Source organism: Empidonax traillii, unplaced genomic scaffold, assembly GCF_003031625.1.
Source record: "Empidonax traillii isolate 1590-97213 ecotype Southwest subspecies unplaced genomic scaffold, ASM303162v1 scaffold230:size732421, whole genome shotgun sequence".
Lineage (NCBI taxonomy): Eukaryota > Metazoa > Chordata > Aves > Passeriformes > Tyrannidae > Empidonax > Empidonax traillii.
This window is the reverse complement of record NW_020955423.1, coordinates 177075-204810: the sequence shown is the minus strand read 5'-3', so window position 1 is coordinate 204810 and position 27736 is coordinate 177075. Positions and strand designations below refer to the sequence as shown.

Here is a 27736-nt window from a genome sequence, read left to right as displayed (position 1 = left end):
GCAGCGATGCCGGGGGGGGACCCGCGCACCGCAGCTCCCACCGCGCACCCACCGCCACGCCCGGGCCGGGGCCGGGGCCGGGGCCGGGGCCCGCCCCGCTCCTTCCGGGGCAGCGCCGCCACCGCCATTGGCTGCGGCCGCGGGCGGGACCGCGGTTGGAGCGTTCGTATCCTGCCCGGGAAAGGCGGGATGGCGGCCGAGCCGCTGCGGGCGGCGCTCGGGCCGTGGCAGCTGCGGGACCTGGCGGCGGGTGCGGGGCTCTGTCTGTCTTTCTGTCTGTCTGTCTGTCTGTCTCCTTGCCTGTGTGTCCTGGTTTTGGTCTCTGTTCCGATCTCGTTGTCTCTTCTCTCATTCTCGGTCCCGGTGTCTCACAGGGACTCTCCCGGTCCCGGTCCCGCGCTCTGTCCCGGTGCCAGTCTCGGTCTCTGTTCGCATCTCTCTCTCTCAGTCCCGGACGATCTGCTGGGCTCAGTCTCTGTCCCGATCTCTCGGTCTTCCTGTTTCGGTTCAAGTCTCTCGCTCTCTCTGTCTTGGTTCTGGTCTCGGTCTCTGTCCCGGTCCAGGTCTCTCGGTCTGGGTCCGGGTCCTGATCTCTCGTCGCGGTCTCTGTTCCGCTCTGTGACAGGATCTCTCAGTTTCACGGTCCCGGTCCCGGTCCTGGTGTCTCTGTTTCCATCTCTCGGTCCCTGTCCCAGTCCTGGTGTCTCTGTTTCCATCTCCCGGTCTCTCTCTGTCTTGGTCCCGGTTCCGATCGCTGTGCCGGTCCCGGAGTGCGGGTGACTCCAGGCATTGGGATGCGCTCCCTGCTGAAACTGACGGTGTCGCGCTGGGTTCGGTCTATTCCATGTTTATTTCGGAGCGGTACTTGGGGTGGGAACACGTGTCTTGGAGAAACGTCGTGCTTGGCGCTTATAAACTCTTTTTTTTTTCTCTCAGTGTGGGTGAACACGGTGTGGGATCTGGATTTCACGGACACCGAGCCTCTGGATTCCTGTATAGCAGAAAAGATTACGGACGACGGGCTCGACAACTTTACCAGCCTGTACAGTGCTCTGTCACCGTTTGCTGCTGAGGACTCGGAGAACAGAGAGGTGAGACCACCTGGTGTCTGCTGAGCACAGAGCCAGCCCCCCTCATTTTCTGCTTATCACCTCTGTCCTGCCTTGAAATTGGCAAAATACTCCAAGACTGCCCCAAACAATTCTTGTACTATGTGTTGGAATGCTTCAGAGAGAAGCTACTCCCAAGTTTTAGTAATATATTTATAATTAAACATCTTATTAACTATTATTAAGACTTATTTTAAAATATGTAATTTATAGGGAGTTGGTCGCAGTGACGGCTGTTCAAAATCTGAATAAGGGCTAATTTTGGACAGCTGTGTTGGTATGGGGTTTCTCACTGCCCTTTGCCTGTTTTGCCTCAGAATATCTGGACCGTGCTTGCCGAGAGCAGCCTGTCCCACCAGGCTCTGGTGGCCGTGCTCCACCACTTTGTGCACGCGGGGCAGGACAAGAGAGCAGATGCACAGCAGAGGGTTTATGGTCTGCACGCAGCTGGGCTGTACTTCCTGCTGCTGGAGATCCCAGGTGAGCCACGGGATGGGCCTCTTTATTGCTGGATGAAGCATCATTCAGGCAAGGTCTGAATGTTTCTAAGGATCCCAGGTGGAGCAGGTGATGGTGTTGGCACCGTTTACCTGCTGTCCCTGAAATCCTCAGGGGCCAAGCTGAGTCGTGGGGTGAGTGGTGAGTGTTACAGTCTGGTGGCAGCTTGGCCTCCTGTAACAGAGTGCTCTGATGGCCTCAGTCCAGATCTGTATCCCGTGACAAGGTTGACAGGACAACCTGCACAGTGCACAGAGCTGGGACCACACAGATCCCTCTGGTCTGACAACAATATCCTGTTCCTGCTCTGTCGCTGGAGAGGATTTCGCTGTGCGGCAGGTTTGGATGGGCTTGTTTGTGATAACAAAAAATATGAGTTTAAAGTAAGCAGCAGGTGAGATTTTCCAGCAGGTCGGTTCACAGCAGGATCTCTTTGTATTCAAGGCTGAGGCACGCTCTGAAGATTTACTGCTATTCATCTGGAAGGGGTCAGCCAGCTGGTGATCCTAGTGCAGAATGTCAGTGCTGATGACACGTCAATCCTGGTGCACTTGGGCTTTGTTCAGACAGTTCTTTGTTCTTCTCTTGAGCTTTGTTAGGCTCTAGGACAACACCTGTGGAGAGATCATAGAGTTACAGGCGGCCTTGGGTTGGAAGGGACCTTAAAGCTCATCCAGTCCCACCCCCCTGCCATGGGCCACCTTCCACTAGCCCAGATTGCTCCAAACCCTGTCCAACTTGGCCTTGGACACTTCCAGGGATGGGCCATGTTGCCTGGGTGATTTGGTGTTCTCTGTGTTTTGTCTGCCAGAGGACTGATGTTGTCTTTTGTGAGCAGGCAGTATCGGTAACCAGCTGTTCCATGAGGTGATGTTTGATAAGTGCCTTCACACCCTGACAAAGTGTTGGCCTCAAGAACTGAGGGGAAGAAAAAAGACGCATTCTCAAAGCTCTCAGAGCAATCCAGGACAGAATAGAAAGAAAGGAAAACGGCGCAGGAACAACAACTCCAGTGTAAGATGTTTGTGTAATCTCTTCAGATATAAATTGCTGTTAATAAGCAAATTGTTAGCTAGATGTTTCTCTTTTCTACCTGTGTAGATGGAAGAGAGATTGGAAGAGGAGGAAGAGGAGGAGGAGGAGGAAGAAAACGATGAACATGTTTACTTTTCAACACAAGATCTTCTTCAAATCCGCAATGCAGTCTTCCTTCTTTTGAAAAACTTCTTGAAGCTTCTACCCAAGTTCTCCCTAAAAGAGAAGCCTCATTGTTTTCAGAGCTGCCTGAAGGTAATAAAGGTTCAACTTGAGGAACCTTATGCCCCCTAACATAATGCAGAGCACTCCACATGGAGGGGTGGCAGCCCTGCCTTCCTTTGACAAGTCCCTGAGTTGTCAGTGGAAATCTGGAAGTGGACTGTCTGCTCCGTGTCTGACTCAGGCTTAGACTTGCTGGCTGGTGCCAGCTGTTTTGTTCACAGAATCATAAGTCTTGGGTTGGGTTGAAAGGGACCTTAAAGCTCATCCAGTTCCTCCCCCCTGCCATGGGCAGGGACACCTCCCACTATCCCAGGTTGCTCCAAGCCCCGTCCAGCCTGGCCTTGGACACTTCCAAGGATGAATGAGCTCAGCTTGGCTTTGTTCCCTGGCAGGTCTTTGTGGAAATGGCAAACTTTGAGCCAGAGGTGCACGAGTTCCAGTTTTCATCAGCAATGTGAGCAAATGATTCTTAATATTTATACGATGCTGTGAACAAGTGAAGCCCTCAGTGCTTGTGTTATTGTTCTGTTTATATGGAAATGAAAGTGATGAATTCTTTTGCTGAAGATAATTATAACATGTTCCACCTACTAAGAGCAAACAGCATCTTGTGAATATTGAATGTTTTCCAGTCAATGAGTTCTGTTAATTGTAATAGTTGTAGTAACTGTTTCTCTTGAGAGGGAGAGACATTTCTCTGCCTTTTTTCCTAGGGATGTTAATGAAGCCAAGAACATTCCTGAGCTGGCCTACTATGGACTGTACTCACTGTGTTCCCCTCTCCACAGTACAGAAGATAAGGTACAAGTTAAAACAACATCTTTTACATCCTCACAGCAGTATTGAAAAGGAGTGCTTTCTTTTTTCCTGTATGTTATTTTTGCTTACATGGTTATTTTTGCTTTTCACATCAGTTTTCCTTTTTGTGCATGTGCAGGCCTTTGCTGGGGGAGAGGAAAGATGTTTTTTTCCACCCCAGTCCTTATTCCCTTCGGCTTGTTTGCTGATGCGTTTGCGTGCGGTGAATTCCGTGCTCCAGTGACTCTCGTGGCAAATGAATCGAGAACAGAGGCATAGCTGCAGTAGCGTTAGACCTGTGTCTTAAAGAATAGAATTCCAGGTTCCAGCATTTGCCTGGAATGTTGTCATTCCCTGCTAGATGGAGCTCCAGCACCGCCTGGCAGCGTGTGTGGGGTTTGGGCTGTGCAGCGCTGGAGCATGATGGGGCTGTGTTATGTGCAGGGCTGGTTCTCGTTCAGGGCATAGTCTGTGATCATGGACCAGCCAGTTCTACCAGAAACCTGTCTGCAGCTTTACATTTTTATTTGGTTGAAGTCCAAGCAGTCTGGGTCGTGCCCCACTTCTGAGTGCTTCTGCTGTGGAGATGGGGCTTCTGGAGTGTGGGTGTGACCGGGCTCTGTGTCTGTGAGTCTGTGTGAACCCACCTGGGCTAGTTCTGGGCCACCAAGGCTGGGTATTAACAGCTGTCTGGTTAGGAAAGGCTGCAGCTTAGTACACACTAACCTGATGCATTGCTGAGCGCCTGCCCAGCTTTAGCAGCCTTAGGCCAGCGTGGTTCTGCTTAGTTTCTCAGCGCAGCAGGAGCTTTTTGGAGCTGTTGGCATTTGTGGTGGCAGGAAGGTGTAGTTGCCTCCCTTCCCAGACCTGCCTCACCTTCCCTGCCTCTCCTGTTTGCTCAGAAATTGTCAGGATATTGAGGCAAAACTGTGTTCCCAAGAGTGTGGCAGGGAGAACACTTCAGAAGTTCAAGTGCACATGGTGGTAAAAACAGGCATTTAGTTTAAGATGTCTTCTGGGCAAAACCCAATGAATTTACTCAAATTCCACGTGATTCTGGGGAATTAAAGTCCACAGCTTTAGAGAGGATCTGTTGATGCTTTCAGGAAGCCTTCTTAGGCTTTACTGAACTTACATGAGATTATGACAGCCAGGAAGGATGTTGTGTGCGTTAATGAACAGGTCCTCTTGGAATGATTCTGCCAGGAGTCACACTTTAACATGTGCTATTGTTTGGATCGAAGTTTGTTTGGTTCAGAATTACCTAGTAATTATTTCAGAAGGCTTATCCACAGAAACAAACCTGAAAATAACCTTTCCTTTCCAGGCTCTTCACTATGTCTTCTATCAAATGCTCTATGTCATTCTGATGGTGAAAAGTTCTTTCGGTTCCAAATACGAAGTCCTTCCCATCACATCAGCGGTGACCAGTGCCAGGAATCGGGCTGTAAAATTCATCAGGTGATGTACAGAGCTCTGGCACTGCCCTTCCTGGCTGTGGCTGCTCTTTTCTTCTCCTGCCTTCACTTTGCTGTTGAGTTGATAAAGGGATGAGGCAAGCTGGCGCTGGCTTTGAAGTTGTTTGTGCAAATGAGGTTTAGTTAAAATGTCTGTAATGGGAATTTGCTCAACTTGGTGGCAGAGGGGGAAGAAGGCGCTGTCTGACAGGAGAGTGGCAGTGAGTGGAAGGGACCCAACGTCTGTGTTTTGCTTTGTGTCAGTTTTTCAGGTCTTGTGTTTTACTATAGAGAATTGTAAAGGAAATGAAAGATTAGCATGGAGCTCATTTCTCCTTAGTTCTTTGCTTTCTCCTACTTAATGATATGTTTTGCCTATGTTTATTATTCCCCCTGTTGGGGATCCATGTGGTTGGAAAGTGTAGTTTGTGCAGAGATTCCCAGACAACATATAAAAGTAGATTGAGAACAAAGAAGCTTTTTTTTTTTTCTGTTGTTGTTTACTTGTGGAAGGGTATTGGAAGAAATGTTTTCTGCCTGCAAAGGCAGGTTAATGTGAATGTGATTCTCTGATCACATCCTGCTTCACTAGCACTCATGATTCCAGAATGCCCACTTTTCCTGCCCTTTCAAAGGCATTCCAAAAGGAATATCCTTGTCTTGATTTTTCTTCTGTTATAAACCAGCTTTATTAAAATCTGCTTCTCTTTCTGCTGTGCAGTTCCCTGGTAGATGAGCTGAAAGAAGCTGTATTTCGTCTTCTTCGAACGTTACTGCAACATATCTGTGTCAAGGTATGCCAGGCTTTATTGCTTCTTGAGCTGGAGAACTCGTGTGGATGCACTGGAGTGTCTGTAGTATCTGTAATAATTAGGAAATCTGTTTTCACAACGTTTTGTAAGGAATGAATGGATGTTATAGTGAAGTAGTGACCCAGAGAGCTGTGACTGTTCTCCCAGCCGTTGATGAATGTGACCATATCACCTCATTAAATAAAAAAAAAAAATACTTACCTTAAGCCCTGAAATGCCTTTCTGGCTTCTAGAGCAGAGCACTGAAATGTCACACCATGCCACTGCCCTCGTCTTTCAGGTCCCAGACAAGGCTGATTATCGCACGTACGCTGCACAGGCCCTGGTGACTCTGCTGAACAAACTGCCTCGTGTGGAGTTCGCTGAATTCATCGCTTGGCTGTATAAATTCTCACTCCTTAGCAAAGTAAGTGCATCTCCTTGATGTTCTGAAGATGAAAGGTTCGATGTCAGCGCTGAACAGCAGTGCTAGTGCTGGCACCCAAAGGCAGGTAGAGCGAGCAGGCAGTGCCTGCGCCTTTGCTTACATTAACAGAGCACCTCCTGTGCTTTTCCTTCCCACAGACTTCCTACAGAGTGTTTGCTCTTGACGTGGCCTTAGCTTTGCTGGATGTGCCAGAGAGGAGCCTGGATGACTCCTTGCCCCTGGATCACCAGAGGTTTCTGAAGCACAAGTTCTTAGTGCAGGTCATGGTGTTCGGCCCGTGCTCGGACAAAGCCCCCGCGGTCCGGAGCAAAGCTCTGAGCAGCCTTGCCCACTGCCTGGAGATGAAGTCTGCTGCTACCCTGGAGAGCATCCGGGACTTAGTGCAGAGCTGTAAGTGCTGTGGATGCATCACAGAATGGCAGAATCACAGAATATGCAGAGTTAAAAGGGACCTGCAAGGATCGAGTCCAGCTCCTGCCTGGCCCTGCACGGGACCATCCCCAAGAGTCACATTACAAAGAGAAAATAATTCTTGAACTTCCTGGGGGAATAATTGCTGGGAGGTAGGAGTTGTCAGGCACTTAAAAATTGGCACGTAGTATCCTTATGTATTGTGTCGTAATGAGAAGCAACAGATGAGTCTTACTACTCGTGAAACCTTATATTTGGAAGGGACTTATTCTCCTGTATCACTTCTAAAGAGATTCCTCTGTGAGGTCCCTTTGAAGGATGTTTACAGGCAACTGAAATTGCTCATTGGAGGTAAAAAAAAAAAAAAAGGCGGTTCATTCTTGCCTGACAACTGATTAAATCTTGAGTTGCCTTTTGCTTCTGCTAAGTTGTTCTGTTCGTGACTGGCATTCCCAGCTCCCTCAGGTGTGGTAAAAGGCCAGATGGCACCACTCAGAAGTATGCACAGAGCATCCCACGGTTAGATTACTTGCCTGAAAAAAATCTGGAATGACAGAATATCTGGAATTAAAACAACTGGTTTGATTTTTTTTTTTTTTTCTGTTTCTTTTCTTGGCAGCCTCTGTCCATACAGTGCTGGAGGCAAACACAAACACTGCCAATGGGAGAGTCAGTGCTGAAGGTATAGAGTCATTCTTTTCCACTAAGTCTGAGGGGTTTTTTGGCATGCCACTCCCTAAAAATACTCTGTTAAATATCTGTTAAACCTAGGGCATGCAGGAGGGCTCTCTGTTTAACACTGAACCTCCTTGCTGGGTGAACATATGCCTTTACGAGTCTTTAACTTTTATCTTTCAGCTGTGTCCAACCATCCACAGAAGGCCTTACCTGCTTTCAGAAGTACTGAGCTGACAGATAGCGGCAATACCGCTGTGCTTGAGGGTATGTCAAAAATTAATCCAGTCTTTTCAGATAACCATCCAAAGCCTTAATTGAAATTAGACTTTCTGAAGTGCATGTGTTGTCCATTTCTCAGAGGAAGTGGGGAGAGCTTTCTGTAGAGCTGTTAAAAGACACTTATAGGTGATGGAGGGGCTGGAAATGCCAGCCATAAAGAAATACTCTTGCCATCCAGTCTGAAAAATACGTTTTAATCTTGAAATACTGATGTTCGTTCTTACTAATGTGGTGGCAACACTTGTTGAAAAGCAGGTAATTTATTCTTCCCAAAAAGGATGGTAATTGATGTGGGATATAATACTTGGAGCTCCATAAATTTCAGGGTAATTAAATCTCTTGCTCCAGTGCACAAAGAGCTAATATATTTTGCTGCACAAGGCACAGCACCTTAGAGTAGCAGTGTTCTGTAGGGAGGGATTCATTTCTCTGCAGCATCAGGTATTGAGTTGAAAGCGAAGTGTCACATTAAATGTCCTGATGCAGCATGGCAGGCTGGGTCTAATTTGTTGATAGCATGAAATCAGCATGTAAGTTGGCTTTTGTGGCCGCGACGTTCCTTCTTTAAATCTCTCCCTTTCTTCTCCTCTTGCGTGTAAGAGCTTTTCTTCCTAACCTTTAGGCCCCTGCCGGTATCTCTGCCCTCAGTTCTTGCTGCTCACCTCCCTTGAACTGCTGACAATTCAATTCCCTGCTCGGTTCACATCCTGCAGTCGTGTCTTTGTTCCACGTCTCGCATGGGGATCTCCCTCCCTATCTCCAGGAGCCAGGCTCCAATCTTCTCCATTGAAAGCCTCCCTTTTGAAAAACAGTCCACTGATAAATTTGGTTAATCTGCTCTCTCAGATAGAAAAGTCCTCCAGGCCACTCAAAGTATTGTGTATTCCCTGCTTAGCTGCAGACTCCTCGTGCCAGAGGATGCCTGGTTTTGTATCTGATACCCAGCTGAGCATACACTTGGCACTTGGCAAAACAAATTAAGAAAAGGCTTGAATGAAAAAAAAAAAAAAAAGACTGTCTGGAGCTCAAGAGGATACTGAAATTCAGGCAGTCAAGGTGCATTAGCGAAGCTGTCTGGCACACGCTTGTGCTTGGCTTATGCCTGTGCTAATTTTGCACTTCTCTGAAGACCAAACAGCTCTCATATTTTAGAAGAGAAATAAATCTTGGCTGGGGGTAGTCAGAACGTGCTAAATGCTCAAGGGCAAAGATAAGAAGGGTGGGGATAAACTGCAAGGTCAGGTGTGCACTGCAGAATTCCCTCTGCCCAAAGGAAACAATCATTGTCCTCCCCAGAGAGTTCTCAGCCATTTAGAACTTGGGGTTTTTTTTTGTTGGTTTTGCTATTTTTTTTTCTTTCTCTTTTCCAAGTCACTCTGAGTAAAATCAATGTCAAAGTGTGATTATTTTAGCAGATTTGGTCACCTTCACAAGACTGGACTATTTTCATGGAAAAATCTTGCCATGAAAAAGTTCTGTGTGTGCCCTTTGTGTCCAGCTGCTCTCAGGCAGGGGGAAGATGGAACTGCAGTTAACTGCCCTTTAAGAAAGCCCAGATCAAAGTCCCTTTGCTTCCTTTGATAAAAATTTATTTTTAAACTAGTTTTGATTAGTTCCCTGTGACTAATCCTATTTCTTAATAGCAACAGTGTGGATGTCCATATGAATCTCTCTAACAGATCTCCAAATTTGGCATATATTTGGGAAATCTAACTTAATGCTGTGAGAAACCTAGCAAATAGCAATAAATAGAAACCTTGAAAGCACTGGTAAAATGTTTTAAGTCATTATGTCCAGTCAAATAGTCCGGTGATTCAGAAGGGAAGAAATAATTAATTGTGGCTCTGTGCATTCAGTTGTGTGCCATTTAGGAAGCCATCAGCTTGATGATGTATTCTTTTCTGACAACATGCAGAAATAAATGTGAATAGGGCTGTGGAAAGTAAAATTTGAGCCCTGACTTGGCATTCAGGGAGGAGAGATGTGTTCTGGCTTCCTTGTAGACTCTGGAGTGGTTCCTTGGAGCTGCCATTCTGCAGCCTCAAGGAATTCATAAGCAGAGTAAGTGCCCCTCTGTAGAACACAGCAGTTCATATGTGAATTCCTGGTACTGTGTGGAGCTCTGAGGCAGAACTCCCAGAAGGTTGTGGGTGTTCTCAGCTCCGTGTAAACCTATTTTGGCTCTGTGTTGTTTCCATTTGCCTGTGCTCTGCCCTCCACCTGCCCTTCCCACAGGTTACCTGTGCCACTGGCTTTTGTTGGAGCTGTGCATGATTCATCTGAGGAGCTTTCAGCCTGTGAGGGCAACCCAACCTCTTTTATGCAGGCAAATAAAGAGGTCAGAAACTCCAGATTTATAGTGAATTGAGTAATTTGGTTTTTCGTTTTCTTTGGTGGTACATTAAGACACGTTTTTCAAGTGGAAGCCCTTCCAACCCAAACCATCCTGGGATTCTGTAATTCTAAAGGGTGATGTGGCTAATTTCTTTTTTTTCCTGGTTTTGGATAGAAAAAGAAGTTATGGCCATGCTGAGAGAGAGAGCTGGAGATGAGAAAACCAACGTGAGGAAATCTGCTCTCCAGGTACAGTGCTTTTTACATCCTTCCCTGTTCTCAGTGATTACCCAAAATGTCATGTATATAAATAATCAGGCCATGGTTCTGTGGCAAACTCTGTCACTTTGCCCACTTGTAGCTTCCTGCTTTCCCTGCAGAGTTCCTCTAGGCCCTAAAGATCTTGTTTACTAGCTCCTGATAAGTAAATAATGCAGGCATAATGATGGAAATTTTTCTGATGCTCTTGCTGACAGTCTGTTATTCCGTCATTTGCAAAGAGAGGCTCTTGTCAAATGTCAATAGGCATTTCAATTAAGACACTTCCTCATAAACTGAAGCATATTAGCTGCTTAGTTTGTTTTGACCTTGTTAGCAAAGGGATTAGGTTATATCCAGCCTCTGTGTGTAGCTTTGCCTGTTGCTCATTTTTTTTAATGAGGTCGTAGCTTTTAAAGAGATGCTTCAATGGAAATTTCCTTGTTTTAAAAAATAGGTGTCTGCTGCTGCCTGCCTTCCTCTGTTAGTCCTCTTCATTCCAGCTCTTCCCCCTCAGTTCACACACTGATTTGAGCTTCCCAGTTAAGGCTTCACAGTTCTTGTTTTGATGCTTTTTGATTAAAAATAAAAATAACTCCCCTCTCCCTTATTACCGGGTAAAAACCGTGGCTCATACAAGAGACGTGTTATTTTCAGGGTGAAATTGTGAAATCCACCTTCATCCGAGCGCTGTTACAAAACAGGAACGAGTGAAATGATGTTTCCCTGTTTCATTTTCACATCTGGTTGTGCCCGGCACTCATGAATTGTTAATGCGCTGTTCCGCTCTCGGCGAGATGGATCTCCAGTTAAAAGTTGGCAGGGGGTAGATTGTGTTTTTGATTTGCCACTCAGCCCCCGGTGGCCTGTGCTCCCGACAGAGCTCTGCTGCTGGTTTGACTTGCAGGTCCTCACGGGCATCCTGAAGCACGAGGTGACCCCTTGCTCTGCAGAGGATTTGCTGCCCCTCCAGGAGCGGTGCCGGGACCCCGCCGTGTCCGTGAGGAAACAGTCCCTGCAATCCATCACTGAGCTCCTCCTGGTGAGGGAAAAACCGGGAATCCCGATGCACACCGAGACGGGCAAACTGGGGGTTAAAAGGAGGAGGATCCAGACCAATCAGTTCTTCATTCAGTGAAGTGCATTTCATGACTCTGTTCTGATTTTCTTCGTTCCCTTTTGACTCGGAAGTCATGACTCATCCTGGTACCTACTTGTGATTTATGGAGAACGCTTCCAACTGTTGGGAGCACTGATTCTTCTGGCTGTTGATTTATGTGTCATGGGGAAAATGTTTATGTTGCTGGCCTTCTCAAGTTACGAAAAAAAAAACCCTGAATCACTTTCAGATGTAATGTGTAGATGATAGCACTGCTATATTTTTCTTTCTTTTCTATTTATTCACAAAGGGTCTGTAACTCAGGCTTGGAGCACAGGGTTTATATTAAGCAAAGCTCTTTTTTTTTTAGTGTTAAATCATCTGCTGTAGAGCCTTATTCCAATGCTGTTATAATTCTTTACAGAGTTAAAAACAAAGTATTGCAGTACTTTAGCAGAAGCACCAGGTATTTATCATAGATATGATCAAATATCTTGTGATGTTGAGGAGACACAAGTTCATTTGTCCCACCTGCTGTCACATTGCGGTGCTGGGGTTCATTAAAATTCAAAGTTGGTAGCAGGAACTGAAGGCCTTTGCTGGTCTATAGGATCCTCTAATGCTTTAAAAATGCTTCTAATTTGTGTGTTTCTCTCAGTCTCAGCACAGCAATGTTCTAGTGCAGAAGGCCTGGTTAAATGGAGTGGTGCCTGTTGTGATGGATGCAGAAAGCTCTGTCCAAGAAAAGGCCTTGGAGTACCTTGATCAGCTCTTGTTGCAACATATAAAACCTTACCAGAAGTTCAGGAGTGATGATGTGAAGCAGGGGCTGGCGTGGGATCTGCTCACCCTCTTGTCTTCAGAATGCCAGGAGCTGAAGTAAGAGCATTCTTCCTTCATTGTGGACCCTGATGGCTCTTCTGAAATACCCTTTTGTCCAATGTATATGGGATGCTTTTATTGCCTTCACTATATTAACATTCAGGAACAAAATCCAGACTTGTTTAACTTTTTTAATCCTGCCAGAACACACAACTTTTCCTTTACAGAAAGAAATTGCCTCTTGACTGGAGGGCTAAGATAAGAATATGAGTTTGTGCTCTCATCCCCTGTGTGGCCACAGATTATTAGGTATCACAGTTGACACACTGTTAAAATGCACGTGCTGTCTGTTGTGCAAGGACAAGAAACTCAATTTCCCGGGGATTTCTTTTAAGCAATTTAAATTCCCTGCTTGAAAGAACGAGGGGAAGTTCGTGTTACTGCTAGGGATGGAAACTAGCACGTTGAGGTGCTTGTGGTGCTCTGCCAGTTCCTGGGACAGAGGAGCTGTTGAGCATGGACAGGCTGGCAGGTGGTGAGGAGGGTTCAGTTTTCCTTTGTGTCAAGTGTTTTTCACTTGCTGCTCTTGTTACCTGTGCTCTCTCTCCCTGGACTTGAGTGTTGGTTACAGCCTGTTCTGCATGCATTGGTAGCACATGAATATTCAACTCAAATGGAGGTGTTCCTCTGACAGAAGTGAGAGAGGATATATAAAGCAAGAACATCACCTTGTATTAATTCTTATGTACAATATGTTACTTGTCTTATGACAAATCGAATTATTCTGCCTTTTGCAGAATGCTGTGGGAAGAAGCAGGAGAAATGGGATGACACACAGTATGACAAGGACACAACATTGATTAAAGACAGCTGTATGTTTATTAGTCAACAGGGCATAATAGCTCAGAAATAGAAAATGAGATACTGGTGGTGCTGCTGTGCCAATCCGGGGGACTGTCAATGTTCTAATTTGGGCTATTTTGTAACAGAGTTTGCAGATTCATGGCACCTTCTTCTTCCTGACCTTAGAGTACCTGCCAGCTCTTCCAACATGAAGCAAATAATTAGGGCTAACCAAAAAAATTAGCAGGGTATGGCACCTTAAGATGACTTTTCTGTCCCATTGTCCCTGGAAGTGTTCAAGGCCAGGTTGGATGGAGCTCTGAACAACCAGTGGAAGATGTCCTTCCCCATGGCAAGGTGTTGGAATGAGATGATCTTCAAGGTCCTTTCCAACCCAGGCCATTCTATTTTGGGTATTAAATAACAACTGCTGGAAAGTCTGTGTTACAAATGGCTGAAATTATATTTTCTTGCTGTGTCGAGGCACCACTTGGACCTTCTGTCTTCCTGCCCCACAGCACTACATTCATTCAAGGATGCCAGGACTGGAGTGGGTCAGGCTTTTGAACTAGAAGACTAAAAATGCATATTAAATGTGTAAATTCTGAGTGTGAATAATGGGAATGCCAAGTGACAGCAGCTTTGTTTTATTGCCCAGCATTTCCTGGACAGGGATGTGGGATTTTTCGTGGGTTTTACCAACTGCTTTGTTTATTCCTCATCTAATTTACTCTTCTTTCTTCTCTGTAGTGGTTACTTGAGCAGAGCTTTCAGCACCTGGTCCCAGCAGAACAAGTTCACCCCCACTTTCATCCGTAACCTCCTGTCCCACGTGGAAACGGAACGTGCTGTGGCAGCTTGGATGCTGCTTGCTGAGGTGACAAGTTCTTCACCCAGGATGGATTATTCGGAGGTCATTGAGTCCTGGGACAGTGTGGGCAGGTTTGTGTGTGCACTTGAAACTCTGGTCTGTGGGAAGGAGGTGGGAGTGAAGAGGAGGAGCAAAACAAGGGAGCACTTTGTGTCTTTCTTCAGGCTGTGGGTTCTGCAGCTGGGAGGCAACAAATGGCCCCGAGATTCGTGCAGTAACCAACTCTTTCCTCAAGCTTTCTGAGCTTTCATTGGGTTTGACAGCTCTGCCTTAATAATGCATGTCCCAGATGAAAGGACTCTTCAGCTGTGGTTTGTTTCCTCAGCTGCTGTTCACGTTGGTTTGGCTGCTCCCCTGTTTTCCAGGCAGCAGAACACGAGCGCTGTTATCACCAGACACGTCCTGTGTGCCATCGGGCACGTGGCAAAGCACCTCCCAAAAAACACCTGCGAGAGGCTGATTGGTGAGTGGCCCTGAGGGGCTGCAGAGGGGAAGGGAGGCTTCCTGCCTCCCCTCCCAGAAATTATTTCTGCTATGTGTAAGCACTTGATAAGCTTAAAAAGTGCTCATTTTATGTGTGGTCTCCTTTCCAGACAATATCAAGTGCTGGCTGAAGGAGTTTCAGTGGCCCTTGGAGGTGATGAGCCCTGCTGTGGAGACCCTGCAGAAGCTCTGCCGTGGGTTTGCATGTGTGTCAGAGAAGGCTCAGGTGTGGCTTGAAATAACTTATTAAAATAGCCTTTTAAAATAGCTTGTTCCCCACACAGGGGGGGCTGTGTCTTGGAGGCAGCTTCTGTTTCCAGTTTGTGGGTTGATTAGTTCTAAAAAAGAGGATCTGACTTCATCATCTCAAGCCTGTTCTGCTCAACTCCGACTTGCTTTGCTGCAGTTGTGCTGGAGAACATCCTGTAGCTAAGGATGGACTTGTAAGAAATCTTCTTTCTTCCAGAGTATCTCCCCACACACCTCTAAATATCTTGCTTTTGCTTTCTGTCCGAGTTCACAGAACTCCTAAAGGAGACCTGTTGCTGTGGTTTTATTATAGCAACTATTTCTCAGTCTTGGTCCAGTCTGAAGCCATAGATTTATACCCTAATCTCTGACTATTCTATAGCAGAGCTGCTGGACATACACATATTTTCTAGATCTCTTCCATGGGACTAAACAGGGAGTTAATAACTTGCACATAACCTTTTTCTGCCCCATTTGTTTTATGCCTTAGCTTTGCCCTGCTCCCACAGTGGGATGTTAAGCCATATTTTGCTGGTAAAACAGAGATCTCAGCCACAGCACAGTTGCAAAGAAGCTAAAACTGATGCAGGTCTCTGTCTCTAATGATATCTCTTTGTGTGTGTTTTATATTTCTCTTTGTAGTGGGTTGACCTTGTCTGGACACCACCCAGCCTCTCTATCACTCCCCTTCCCAGAAAAGGGAGAGGGAATAAGATGGAAAACAACTCGAGGGTTGAGAGGTGGTGGAGTCACCAGCCCTGGAGATCAGACTGGTTTAAGATCAGACTAGACTTGTCACTCAGTGCCATGGTCTGGGTGACAAGGTGGGGCTGGGGCAGAGCTTGGACTCGATCTCAGATCTTTTCCAACCTAGCTGATACTGTGATGTGTGTCACAATCTAGCAGACAATTTAGACAAGCTTTTTCCATTTCCCTTCCATCCCTTGGAAGTGAAACATCGTGTTTTCACTGTCATGGAGCTGCACTTTCCAAGCAACATCTAAAAATTCACACAGACACCTCGAATGTGTTGAGTGTACATGAAACAGTCGCCTAAATCCTTTTTGTTTAAGTCTCTGTGATTTCTATAATGAAGTAAACTTAGACCTGTGGATCATTAAAAGCCAGATTTTCCAAGGTATTTTGACACTTGCACACATCCCTTGATGTGCAGGAAGAATTTTAAAGCTCTAAGGCACCGTCAGATTGACTTTAATAGGATCTAGATTATTAAAAGCATATAAGGACTTTGATATTAGGGATTCATGTGTGGACAGATATTACTGCTGCCTTTTGTTTAATTAATTAAGTGCTGAATTAATTTTGTTTAATTATGGAACAGGAGCTGCTCAACCAGGTGTTTGGAGATTTAGTATCCACCTGTGAGAGCTATATTTCGAATATAGTCCTCAAAGAGGATGGAGCAAAGCAGCTGCAAGAAGATCTCTTGGTAAGTTTGGTTCCCCTTCACAGATTATTCAAAGGATGTAGGTGTACTTGGAATTGGTGTTCCTGAAAGTTCATGCCAATAACTGGGATAATGGGAATGTGCATGCCTTGTGTGTGTAATGAAATCATGTATTTATGAGCCTGGGAGCATGCAACAGCTTTACATGTCAGCAGTTGCTTTAAGGATGTGATACCCCATGTGTTTTTAATAAAATTTTTTTTTTTCTTTGCTTTTCCACTCCAACTTCTTAGATGAGCTGTTTAGGAAACAAGTCTGTAAAAGGCATGGAGTGCTTTGAGGAGTATTTCAGTATTATTAGAAGTGTGGGGGGTTAGAGCATATCAAACACACCCACCCAGGACTTCTGTTTCAAAGCCTCACCTTCTGTTCAGCCACTGCCTTCTTGAAAGGACTGAGGAAACTTGTTTTTTTGGAGAAGTACAGACTCCTGCTGACTTAATTTGCAGCTCAGCCGTTGCCTTTTGACTGCAGTGGTGCTTTATCTGTGCAGGTGAGACACCTCCTCCTCCTGGGGCACGCTGCCCAGCAGTGCCCAGCCAGAGTGGGCGAACACACCTTCCTTCTGGTTCAGTCCATCCTGGCTTCTGTCGACAAGGACCAATGTGAGGCACTCCCCTTGCTGCCTTCAGCTCTGTGTTTACAGGCACTTTACCCTGTTTTCATTCCTGGCCTGCTCTTTTCCAGTGGCTAAATCTCTGGATAGTGAGGAGAGTGCGGGTTTTCAGCCGCTGTCCCAGTTCAGAGGCTCAACCATGCCTTCCGTGGTCAGGGCCCATGCCTTCATCGCTCTGGGTAAGTGTCCCCCTGCACTCAGCCTTTCTGGGGAAGTTCTGCCCAAAATCCTGGAGAAAAGGAGGCTCAGGAAGGACTTTTTTACTCTCCAACTTCCTGAAAGGAGTTGGGAGCCAGGTGGTGGTCAGGCTCTGCTCCCAGGTAACAAGTGTAGGATGAGAGGGAATAGCTTCAAAGTTCAGGTTGGACATCAGGACGAATTTCTTCACAGAAATGGTTATTAAATGTTGGAATGGGCTGCCCAGGGAGGTTGTGGAGTCCTCATCCTTGGAGATGTCCAAGGAATGACTGGATGTGGCACTCAGTGCCCTGGGCTGGGGGACAGGGTGGTCACAGGTTGGACAGGATGAACTCCGAGGTCTTTTGCTAAATAATTCTGTGTCAGCTGTGACAGATATCCACAGTGCTCTGTTTGCATTACCTCAGCTCGCAGCTTTTAGCAATGCAAATATCCATGGTAACAAATTGGGCAAGCCATAAAAACCCTGCCAGCTCTGTGACTGCTTCTCCAGGTGGTTAATGCATTAATAGTGATCAATAATTAGCAATGTCCTTCAGCACTGTGCTGTCCTTGTGCTCGGAGCTGGCTGCTGTCTGGCTGAAGGATCATCTTGCCTGTAAGATACCCAACAGAGGGTGAAGAAAACTTGGTGCTTTTGATGTAGTTTAGAGCAGCATGACTGTACATGGTTACTTGTTCTCCCCAACAAGAGTGAGGAGAAGCCTAGTCAATCTGTACCCCCAGGATTATGAAGAATACCAAGTGCAAGTTCTGTTTTTTAATACCACTGTGGTTCGGAACAAGTCTCTTCTGTTGGAGATAGACAGCATTATTCTTTCCTTAACTGCTTTGGAAAGTTTAATACCTTTGTACAGAGCTTAGAAACGGGGAGAAGCGATGTTAGAACGCAGGCTATTTTATTTTAAGTTGGTTCAGTGATGCTCTCAGAGGTGGGTGTCTCCCTGCTATGCCTATGACAGCTGGGGCTGTTCTTTTTAGCTGCTTTGAATAATACCCTGTACACAGAAATAGTTTGCTGTGAAGGAGGGAATTTGGCATAGAGACCCACTCTATAGGTCTAAGGGGAGTTTGGAAGAACTTGAAGTACCATCTCTTTGAGAGATCGTGCAGATTGCTCATCAAGTTTCAGCATGAGTTTCTTGTTTATTCCCCTGTTTACTTCCTGATTCCTTTCTTGGCTCCTCTTGGACTCGAAGGAAGGCAGTGAGCTGGGCTGGGGTGGTTGGGAAGGAGAATACATTCACAGTCTTGTCGTGTTTCACAGGTAAACTGTGCTTACAGCATGAGGAGCTGGCAAAGAACAGCATTGCACCTCTGGCCCGGGAGCTGGAGGTGTCCCAGGACGTGGCTGTCAGGAATAACGTCATCATTGTGCTGTGTGACCTGTGCATCCGTTACACATCCATGGTGGACAGATACATTCCCAACGTTTCCCTGTGCCTGAAGGACCCAAGTCCCCTCATCCGTAAGCAGACCCTGATCCTGCTCACCAACCTCCTGCAGGTAAGGAGAGGGTCTGAGCTGGGATGAATCCTGGCAGCCTGTCCAGTGCCTGTATTGCTTGTACCTTCATGAATCTACACATAATTAGGAATACTTTGAACTGTATCTCTTGTTACTTCCCTTTTTTATTTTTTTTTTTTTTGCTGGTTAGGCAGAAATCATATCAGCGACACTTAAAGTTGGATAATGAGGTTATTTTTAGTCAGTGGTTACCTCTTTTCTCGTCGTGGTTTCTTTGAACTCCCTTCAGCTTCACTCCTCTCTGAATGACTACAGCAGGTACCACAGCACCTTTTTCTCCTGCTGTCTCTGCTCATTGTTCTGGAGATGTGAATGTTGAGAGGCTCAAGATGTTTACCCTCCCAATGTTCACATGAAGTCACTCAAGGCAGGTTTGGAGTGCATGAAACTCTGAAAACAGTCTCTGCCTTTGGGTGGGAGAACAGAGTTTTCATTTTTTTTTTACTTTTTGCAGTGGCTAACCTGCTTGAAACATCCTCCCAAACACCGTTGTTTTGGGGTTTTATTTTGCCTACCTCTGGATGAGGTTTCATAGCTGCTTCCTTTGCCTGATGTACATTGTAGGCTCCATCAGATGCTGTCCTGACTACAGTCTGGAGGTTCACATGTAGTTTTCCTGACTGATGATTTGTTTTCTGCTGATTTTCTGGCAGGAGGAGTACGTGAAATGGAAGGATGGTCTCTTCTTCCGTTTCGTCAGTGTCCTGGTGGATCCAGTCCCAGACATCGCCAGGTAAAATCCTCAACTGGGAAACAGTGGAGGAGAAGGTCAGAGATGTGCTCAAAATCAGTCTCAGCCTTGCATCTCCACATGTGAAGAAAAATTCCAGGGAGAGAGCAGATTATCCCATTAATCTCCTCACTTCCTCAGCTTTTCAGGCTTTAGGATCCTCTGTGGTAGCAGAGGAGGGGTTGAGCCTCTATCCAGGTCATTTAAAGGTCCCAAAGTAGCAAGCTGTGTGTCCTTGGCTGTCCTCAAAACATGCTCTGCTTAGACTCCAGAAAAAAAAGGAATTTTTGAAACAAGCCTTTGTGAAATCTTTCTTGTGGTTTTCTGAGAGGCTCTGTCTTGACTGCTGAGTTTCTTTCAGGACTAGGATTAAATATTTTCTTTATTGTCTTATATGATATGCCCTGCCTTTTCAGCCTTCTGCCACCAGGAATTACGCACCCTGGCTTTGGGTGAATGTTTATGGAGGTTTCTGTAGGTTTCAAAGTCTCCATCTGCTCTGTTACCTGAGAGATGAGCAGGGCAGGTTTCTCCAAGGATGGGAGATTGTGCAGGGATGAGGGATGCTGGATGCAGAGGAGGCCTGGATACCTTGCTGCTTGTTTCTGCCTGGAGCAATCAGTCTGAAGATGGATTTTTCCAGGACCATCAACCTACTGTCACTTACTAGTGCACAGTGACACTTTCTTTTCTCTTCAGTGAGGTTTTTAATATCTAAAAATGTCTTTCCAGTAGATGGTGACATTGCAGCATCATGTTCCTACAGGAACATGGTGCTGCTTCTTTGGGAGCCTTCTTTCTTTGCATCTGCATTCAGTGACTGCATCCAGACAAAACCACATTCTTCAGGTCTGGGGTTGACTTGCAGCTCTTGCAGGACCTTTGGTGATTAACTTGTTGCTAATTGCTGTGCCTCAGCCACAGCAGAACGTAAGTTATTTAAATAATTGAAGTTCAGATTTATTTCTGACTCTGTTTACTTTGATGGCCACAAGAATAAGTAGGGTTGTGGATGCTGGAAATGTCTGTTTCTGGATGAGAAAAGACTGAAAGTCAGTGAACTTGATATCCTTGTTCCAGCCCAGATGGAGCTGGGCAAGAATTAAATGTGGTACTGAGGGAGACTTGGCAGAGGAAAACCATCCTCCTGCCTTGAGAGCCCCTGTACTGTGTTTCACAGGTGGCTTTTAGATGATAAGATCTTTCTTTTCCTCCTTTCCAGTCTTACAGAGTTCTGCCTGGCGCATCTCTTACTGAAGAGGAACCCAGTCATGTTCTCCCAACACTTCATTGAGTGCATCTTCCACTTCAATAGCTATGAGAAACACGGGAAGTACAACAGGTTCCCCCAGAGTGCACGGTCAGTTGAGCACATTTCTGTCTGATTTCTGCTGAATTTTGGGCTGTCTGGCCACGCAGCTCCCAGTGGCAGCAAAGCATTTGTGTCAGTTCCCCATTACATATGCAACAGGCTGAAAACAGCTGGGGGAAACAGCGTTAAATTGTGTCCTGCCTTCCCTGTGACACTGCTGGGAGGAATTCTTCGTGTAATTTGTGGGACTGTGTGGTGTCCTAACAGGCTTATGGGTCTTGAAAGTGGCACGCAAATATTCCTCGCTGATTTGAAGTCTTATTATTCCCTTGAGCTGGCATAACGTGACTCGGGCCCTTGTAAAACGTCTTGCTCTGCCACAGGGCGAAGCATCTCTTCTCTCTGAAGGGGAAAGATAACAGAGAAAAAAGGATGCAAATCTACACCTTCCTGCTGGAGCATTTCACAGACGAGCAGAGGTTCCGCATTACAACCAAGATCAGCGACAGCATCCTAGGTAAGGCATGGCTTTAAAAAATTGAGCAAACAAAGAACTGGTGTCTGTAAGAAAAGCCCCCCTCAGGCTCATAACCCAGGTGTGTTATCTTCCTGTCTTCCTCGTCACCGCTGCTTCTGGGAAAGTACTTCTTATTTCACTCCTCACTTCTTCCCTGCTGGTGTTCCAGCTTGCTTTGTGGATGGGGTCCTTCCACTGGACGTGGAAGCCGATGAGCTGCTCTCAGATACGTTCACAGTCCTCAGCTGCAAAGAAATCAAGCTCTCAACTCTGAGGTCCAAACCCGAGGAAGACCTTGAGACCGATGAAGACGAGATGACAGTGGCCAGTACTGTTGTACAGGTGGCACAGAAAAAGCTCATCTCGCAGGTAAAGGGCTCTTGGTCTGGTGTGGCGGGAGGGATGGGCACCTGTGGGAGCTCTGGGTCTTGTAAAAACAAAGCATTAAGGGAAAACTTGTGAAGGATGCTTGTTTTTGAGCTGGAGTGACGAGAAATGCGTTTCCTCAGAGCCCAGTGAAGCTGTGCTGAGCTGAATTTGCTCCCCAACTCTGTTGTTGGCAAAGCATTTGAGCGTAACAATGTTTTTTTTGGTGCACCTTTTGGGCAACTTGCCTTCAGTGTGAGAACTGAGTGACTTAGTGATGCATCTGAAAAGACTCCACTTAGGTTAAAAGCCTCTGTGCATGAGTAAGAGCAGCCTTAATTACAGTAATTCTCTTGCTGTGGAGGGACAGCTCCTCTCACTTAGGCCATTCATCTAACCAGAGTGGCTTCTCCTTTATTGCGTCGTCTAACTGTTCGTGCCTTGTTGAAAAAAAAAAAAAGGTTCAGAAGAAGAATCTCATAGAAAACATCATCCCAGTAATCACAGCACTGAAGTCTCTGATGGAGGAGAAGAGGATGGCAGCTCTTAAGGACCTGATGAACTACCTACGGGTAAGGGGAAATGTTTTCCTGCTGGCCTGGGGGTTTTAATCCTCTCCTGAGTTGGTGTGTTGGATGTGCAACCAGTAACAGAACGAGCAGCCCTCTTAGAGGGAAATTTAGCAGACAGATGATGTTGTGACACTGCCACTGTGTTAAATAATGTAGGAGGTGAAGGGATTTTAGATAAGGATCTTGGTTGTGTTACGTGTGAGCCTCCTCTGTGGAACGTGGGTAGAAAGCCTGAACGCTGGAAAAGCTTTTTTATGTTCTGAAGCGCAAATTGGAGTTGAAACTCTTAGTCTGTTAAAAACACCTCTGCTCCACCAACTGGTATTTCCTTTTGCGCCTTAAGCAGCTGTGATCTGAATGGGGAATGGGAATCAGGAGGGATTTCTGAGAGGGTTTCAACGTTCCTCGTTGCTGCAGGAAACGATGCAGGATTACCGAACCGAAATCAAAGACATCTTCGCCGCGGACAAGCGGCTGGCGGCCGAGCTGGAGTATGACATGAGGAAATATGAAGAGCAGCTGGCCAGGGAGGAGGAGTCAGGCCACCAGCAGGTCCTGGCAGCGCAGGCAGAGGTTGTTGGTGCTGTTAAGTCTGTGCATGTGCGGTCTCCTCTCTTGAAATTAGGGTGCTCATAACCCCCCAAACTCTGTCTGTGGACCTTCTTCCATCACTTATGAGAACATTCCATAAGCCTTCTGCTATATCTCTTCACATTTCTTGGCAGGACCTTTGGTTTCAGGGTTACTGATACGCTCAGAACATCAACACGTGTTAGGCAAAGAGGAGCAGCAAGTGATGAATGTAGAAAGAACTTAATTTAAAGGGAAAACTAAGTCTAATTTGGCACTGGCTGTGCTTAGTTGCTCTCTGTTCCCACAGTGATGGACTGGCCAAAGAGTTCACTTTGACTTTAGGTGTCTACAGAGTGGAAATTCACACCTGTCCTCGTCATGCAGGTCCTCTTTTAAAGTCAGTGTAAAGAAATAAGTATGTGCTTGAGTCAATTGTCCTGAACTATTTTAGATACCTACCTTAAGATGAGGTGACTTCTAGCCTGGAAGTACATTTCTCTGCAGACTTTAGAAGAGCACCTATATATAGACCTCTAAACTAGGACATGTGTGTCCCAGCAAAACTTTCTTTTCACTTCTTGTTAAAGTTTTGGCCAATAAATTCTTCCTCCCTTGCACCCCTTTACCTCCATCACACAAAAGGGCAGTTCTTCATCACGCAGCATGCAGGTCCAAGTGTCTTGTAGGGTTTTCTGCTCTTGTACCCACTGATATATGATCTCTTCTCCTGTTTTGCATAGGCATCTCCATCTTTGGAGGGAGCTGCACCTCTTGGTGGCCAGAATAACACTGCTCAGCCTCCTGGATCAGTCCCTTCCTCCGTGCCTTCTGAGCTGGCTGCAGCTCGTGCTGGTGCCCTGAAGGAGCAGTTCCTGGGTCGCAGGTATGGGTTTCTCCTTTGTTCCATCTTATGATGCCCTGCAGGGCTGTTGCTTTGCTGGTGCACTCCTGAGTGGTTTGAAGGTCACCAGTTTGTAGGGGGTTGGCCCTGGCTGGGTGCCAGGTACCCACTAAAACCACTCTCTCCCTCCCCTCGGCAACTGGGCAGATGGGAGGAAAACAAACAGCAAAGGATTCGTGAGTGAAGAGCTGGGAGAGGTCACTGACTGATCACCATCACGGGCAAAACAGACTCAAAGTGGGGATGTTCATCAAATTTATTACCAACAGGATCAGAGCAGAAGAGTGAGAAGTTTTTCTGTCCTGGTTTTTGTCCTTAGGGCACGATCCCTGAACACACTGGCCATCCTGAACTCTGCCAAGAAGGCTGTGGAAGAGCAGCTCAGGAAGTGTGCCAGGAGGAGTTTATCAGCTGCATCAAGCACAGCAAGCAGCAAGCATGGTAGGAACATCACTGCAAACTGCACTGGATCCAGTTTTACACAGTTCTACTTAGGCCCTTGAGTCTTGAATGCGTTTCTGTTCGTAATTATTTCCTTGTTGTTTTTAGTGTCCTTTCAAAACCTGAATGGACAGTCCTCTGGAGACAAGGTGGCCTTGGCAGGTCGTGCCATCAGCACCCCAGAGCGTGAGTATAACCCAGGAAGCCCTTCCCAAACTGGGCTGAGCGCTCCTTCTCTGAGAGAGAGAGAGGTATCAGTGCAGAGCCTTCCCTAAAGGGAGGGCTCAGAAAACCAGCCAGGAGTAGCTGTGGATTATTGATTTATGTAAGGGGTTGTAGTAAAGAAGAAGCACTCCAAAACTGGTGGTTTCATGGGAAGGGACAGTCCAGTAGTCCCCATGTGCACGTCCCAGGGTATCAGAGCTTTGGGTCAGGGCAGGAGAGAACGTGTTTTGGGATGCTGAAGTAACAAAGCCCTCTCTTCCTTCATCGACTCTGGAGTGCTGAGGAGGAATGTTGTTGTGGTTCCTTACTGGCACTGCCCAAAATGTGCAAGACTGCACACTTGCTCTCCTTGGCTCTGGAAGCAGAGCTGAGCATTTTTAGACTGAGTTACAGAACCTGCTGCAGAAGGAAATCCTCAAGGTCTGGCCCTTTCCAGCTTTAAGGGGGTTCCTGTTGTCCAAACAGGATCTGGGGTGAGCTACAACCTGCTTCTGGAGCAGGCAGCAGGGTTAAAAAAGTGCAGGAGAACACAAAGATCTGCCCAAAGGGGTTAACAACCTGCACAGTAACCAAGTGTGTATGTTCCATGCCGAGAGAGAACTGAGCTGAGCACCGGAGAAGGAGTGATTTGGTTTTCTTACTGCTGTGGAAATGAAAGTAAAAATACACAGAGAGGAATCTGATGGACAAATTGGGATTGTCTGCTGTGCTTATGTCCAGCTGAACTGCCTTCTCACAGGGCCTGACCATCCACAGGCAGGTTTTACTGGAATGCTTTCTGACAGCCCTGCAAGCACAGGAGGCAGTTACAGTAAAACACAAATGGATCTGAGTTCCAGCAGGAGATTCCCCTCCTTGCTGTCAATTTTAGGGCATCTCTGCTGTAGTGTGAGTTGTGTGATGAACACCCTCACGTGCTCCGGGGAGAGCTCCACATGAAGTGGGTGTGTGACAGGTCAGCTCTCATCAGGCTTTGGGGGTTGCTGTGGGGAGGGTCTGGCATTCCCAGACAGAGCTGTCTGAGCTGTCTCTGCCTGTGTCTGCATCCCCCTGCCCTGCACACACACAGCAGACAGAGCCAGTAAGGCAGTCTGGGAATACCTGACAGCCGTGAGCGGGCAGGAGCGAACCAGTGGTGTGCATCCACTGGAAAATCTGATCCTGCTCTTCCCTCTGTGCTCAGAGTTGTCCGCCCTGATGTTTCTCTTTTGCCTGAGCAACAAGCAACGGTCTTAGTGCAAAAAAAAAAAAAAAAAAAAAAAAAAAATTGGGGATGTGTTTTTTAGAGAGCAGAATTCTTCAAGCACCACGTCTCTGGAAGGCTGCGCGGCTGTTTCTCCCAAGCACCATATGGTGAAAAAAAAGAGGAAAAAATGTTAATCTGCAGTGGTACTAGGGCTGAATCCCTCCTCTGCTTGGAGGCAGCATGTGTCCTTCAGCAGGGAGACAAACTGTACAGAGCAGGATCATCACTTCAGTTGGCGTGTGTGGAGCCATCTGTATGGTGGCGCTGGGTCTCGCGGGCTGAGAGACAATCAGAATAAAACACGTCCATTACTCTGGTAGATCGTTCTAAAAGTACTGGAGATGCAGTTCTTTGTAAACACTTTTGTACTTGAGAAGTTGGGAGCAGCTGTGCCTCCTCTTTGCCTTACTCAGCTGTTCTGTCTGTCTCTCTCTTCCCTTCTGTCTTTGGGGCTCATCTCCTGCTTGTTACTCTGAGAATGGCCTAAGTGGGTCTGGGTGAGTGGGGATTGCACATGAATAAACGTGTTGTGAAGATACCACCTTCCCCCACTGCATGGGAAGCCCTACTTGATACTTCTTTGCTCCCCCCTTTCTTTGCCCCCTGTGTCTCATTACCAAGGTAAATTGTTCAGGCACACAAAGGTAAATTGTTCACTGCATAAAGTCAGGACACTGACACAGGCCATCCCTGAGAGATGCAGAGAAGAGCTAAGGCAGATGGATCAAGTTGGATTTCCACTCTTAAGCTTCAGTGATTCCCTTCCAGGACAGGGCAGGAGTTAAAAGAGCAAACCCAGTTAAAGCTGTAAAGAAAAGTCCTTTTAGCTGAGTTTTCAACTCCTGCCCTATGAAACACTTCCTACCTTAATTCCTTGTGAAAGGTTCTGGGAAACATGAGCATAAAACAGAGCGTTGAGTTAAGTAAAATCTGAATATTGTGACATCTCTCCTGAGATAAATGACAGGAAAGAGACAGCTGACAACTAGGGCCTATTCAGGCAAGCTAAATTCTACCCAGCTCCCTTGTCAAGTGATTCCTCTTGTCTGGCTGCAGGCAGCTCCCCATGGAACATGCTCAGGTCCTTTGGCTGTTTCCAGGGGCCCCTGGTTTCCAGACCCTGCCTTGACCAGGCAGAGCAACTGGTCTGGGTTGAACATGTTGCTATGAAAGAGGGCAAAGCTTCAGTGGGAGGTGTGGCTCTCCCTCCAGGGCAGGACAAGGAGGCACACCGTCCCCTATTTAAGGAATTTCCTCCACCCAGGAAAGCTGGAGTGTGAAGCTGATGTGCACAGTGGCCCATCAGACTCAGTACAGAGGCTGGATGGGAGAAACTGAGGTCTGGTGGGCTGAAAATACATATATATATATATATGTGTGTGTGTGTGTGTGTGTGTGTTTGCAATTAACTGGATTTACTTACTCTGTGACACTTAAAAATTTCACAGCATGCCTTGCCCTCTGGCTGTGTCACAAGCTGACTGTTAATATGTTCTTGCCTTTCTTTTACTTCTGTTTTCTTCCAGAGACCATTGATGACGTGAGTTTTGGTGCTGGGGTCAGTCGCATCAGCCTGACACACACACCCCGTTTGGCTCCAGGCAAGTCATCTCTGGGATCCCCCTCTGGGGAGGAGAGGGGGGAACCAAACCCAAATGATCAAACCTGTGGCTTTTTTTTTTTTTTAAATACCAAAATGTGTGTGTCCTTTGCAGAGGATGACGATGAGGATAAGCCAACTGATATTATCTGTTTGCCATCGCCGGAGGAACCGTAAGTTCAGCCCGGAAATTGCAGGGGGGGGAAAGGCTGGTCGAGTGCCTGGAAATAAATAAATGGTGGTTCTGCTTCCTTCTTCCAGCCCAGCCCCACCTCGGCAGTGGAACGTGGAGTCCCCAGCCAGGAGAAGGAGCAGCCAGCAAGCCCCTCCGAGACGGTCCCACCGCAAAGCCTCCCAGAAACCGAAACAATGAGCCTTTCACTGAGCTCGTGCACAGGATCACCACGGTGCCTTGCCTGAAACCTTCCCCTCTGCAATTATAAATTGGGAGCACACGTCCTTCCTTATCTGTCTATTCTTAGCTGGCTTTTTCCACAGCACTGCCCAGAACATGGGCAGACAAAGCCTGCATTAGCACATTATAAGCTGCTGCTCCTGACAGAGCTCACTGTGGAGGGCTGGGGAGCTGCAGCAGAAAGGGGGGTTTGCTCTTCGCTCTCAGGATGTGTAATTTGTCCACTTGAAAAAGTGAGTGTGCAGTGTTGCCACAATAAATGCATTTATCACAGCTTGCAGGGCAGTGAGGGTCTGGGCTTATTCACCCGAGCCCTTGTGGTCCCTCTTGGTTTTATAATA

General features: G+C 46.7%; 2 protein-coding genes across 2 annotated transcripts in view; one reads left to right on the top strand and one right to left on the bottom strand.

Moving 5' to 3' along the window:
- The first annotated feature begins 6 nt into the window (after window positions 1–6).
- NCAPD3 (non-SMC condensin II complex subunit D3) lies at window positions 7–27353 on the top strand. Its single transcript, XM_027888057.1, has 35 exons — window positions 7–250; window positions 375–557; window positions 937–1091; window positions 1427–1589; window positions 2446–2621; window positions 2709–2897; window positions 3260–3321; window positions 3581–3668; window positions 4993–5126; window positions 5844–5916; window positions 6215–6340; window positions 6499–6751; window positions 7392–7454; window positions 7631–7714; window positions 10239–10312; window positions 11229–11363; window positions 12079–12299; window positions 13836–14027; window positions 14322–14419; window positions 14550–14665; window positions 16031–16138; window positions 16650–16761; window positions 16844–16951; window positions 18238–18476; window positions 19151–19232; window positions 20452–20587; window positions 20923–21056; window positions 21226–21425; window positions 21884–21994; window positions 22412–22588; window positions 23308–23450; window positions 23788–23909; window positions 24018–24095; window positions 26907–27153; window positions 27242–27353. Exons 1-35 carry the CDS (start codon window positions 7–9, stop codon window positions 27351–27353), a joined length of 4938 nt encoding a protein of 1645 aa, XP_027743858.1.
- JAM3 (junctional adhesion molecule 3) overlaps window positions 21107–27736 on the bottom strand; it is a 38762-nt gene continuing 32132 nt past the window's right edge. The window contains exon 10 of the transcript XR_003571686.1: window positions 21107–21117. The gene's annotated coding sequence lies outside the window, so the exon portion shown is untranslated. The remainder of the gene's footprint in view (window positions 21118–27736) is intronic.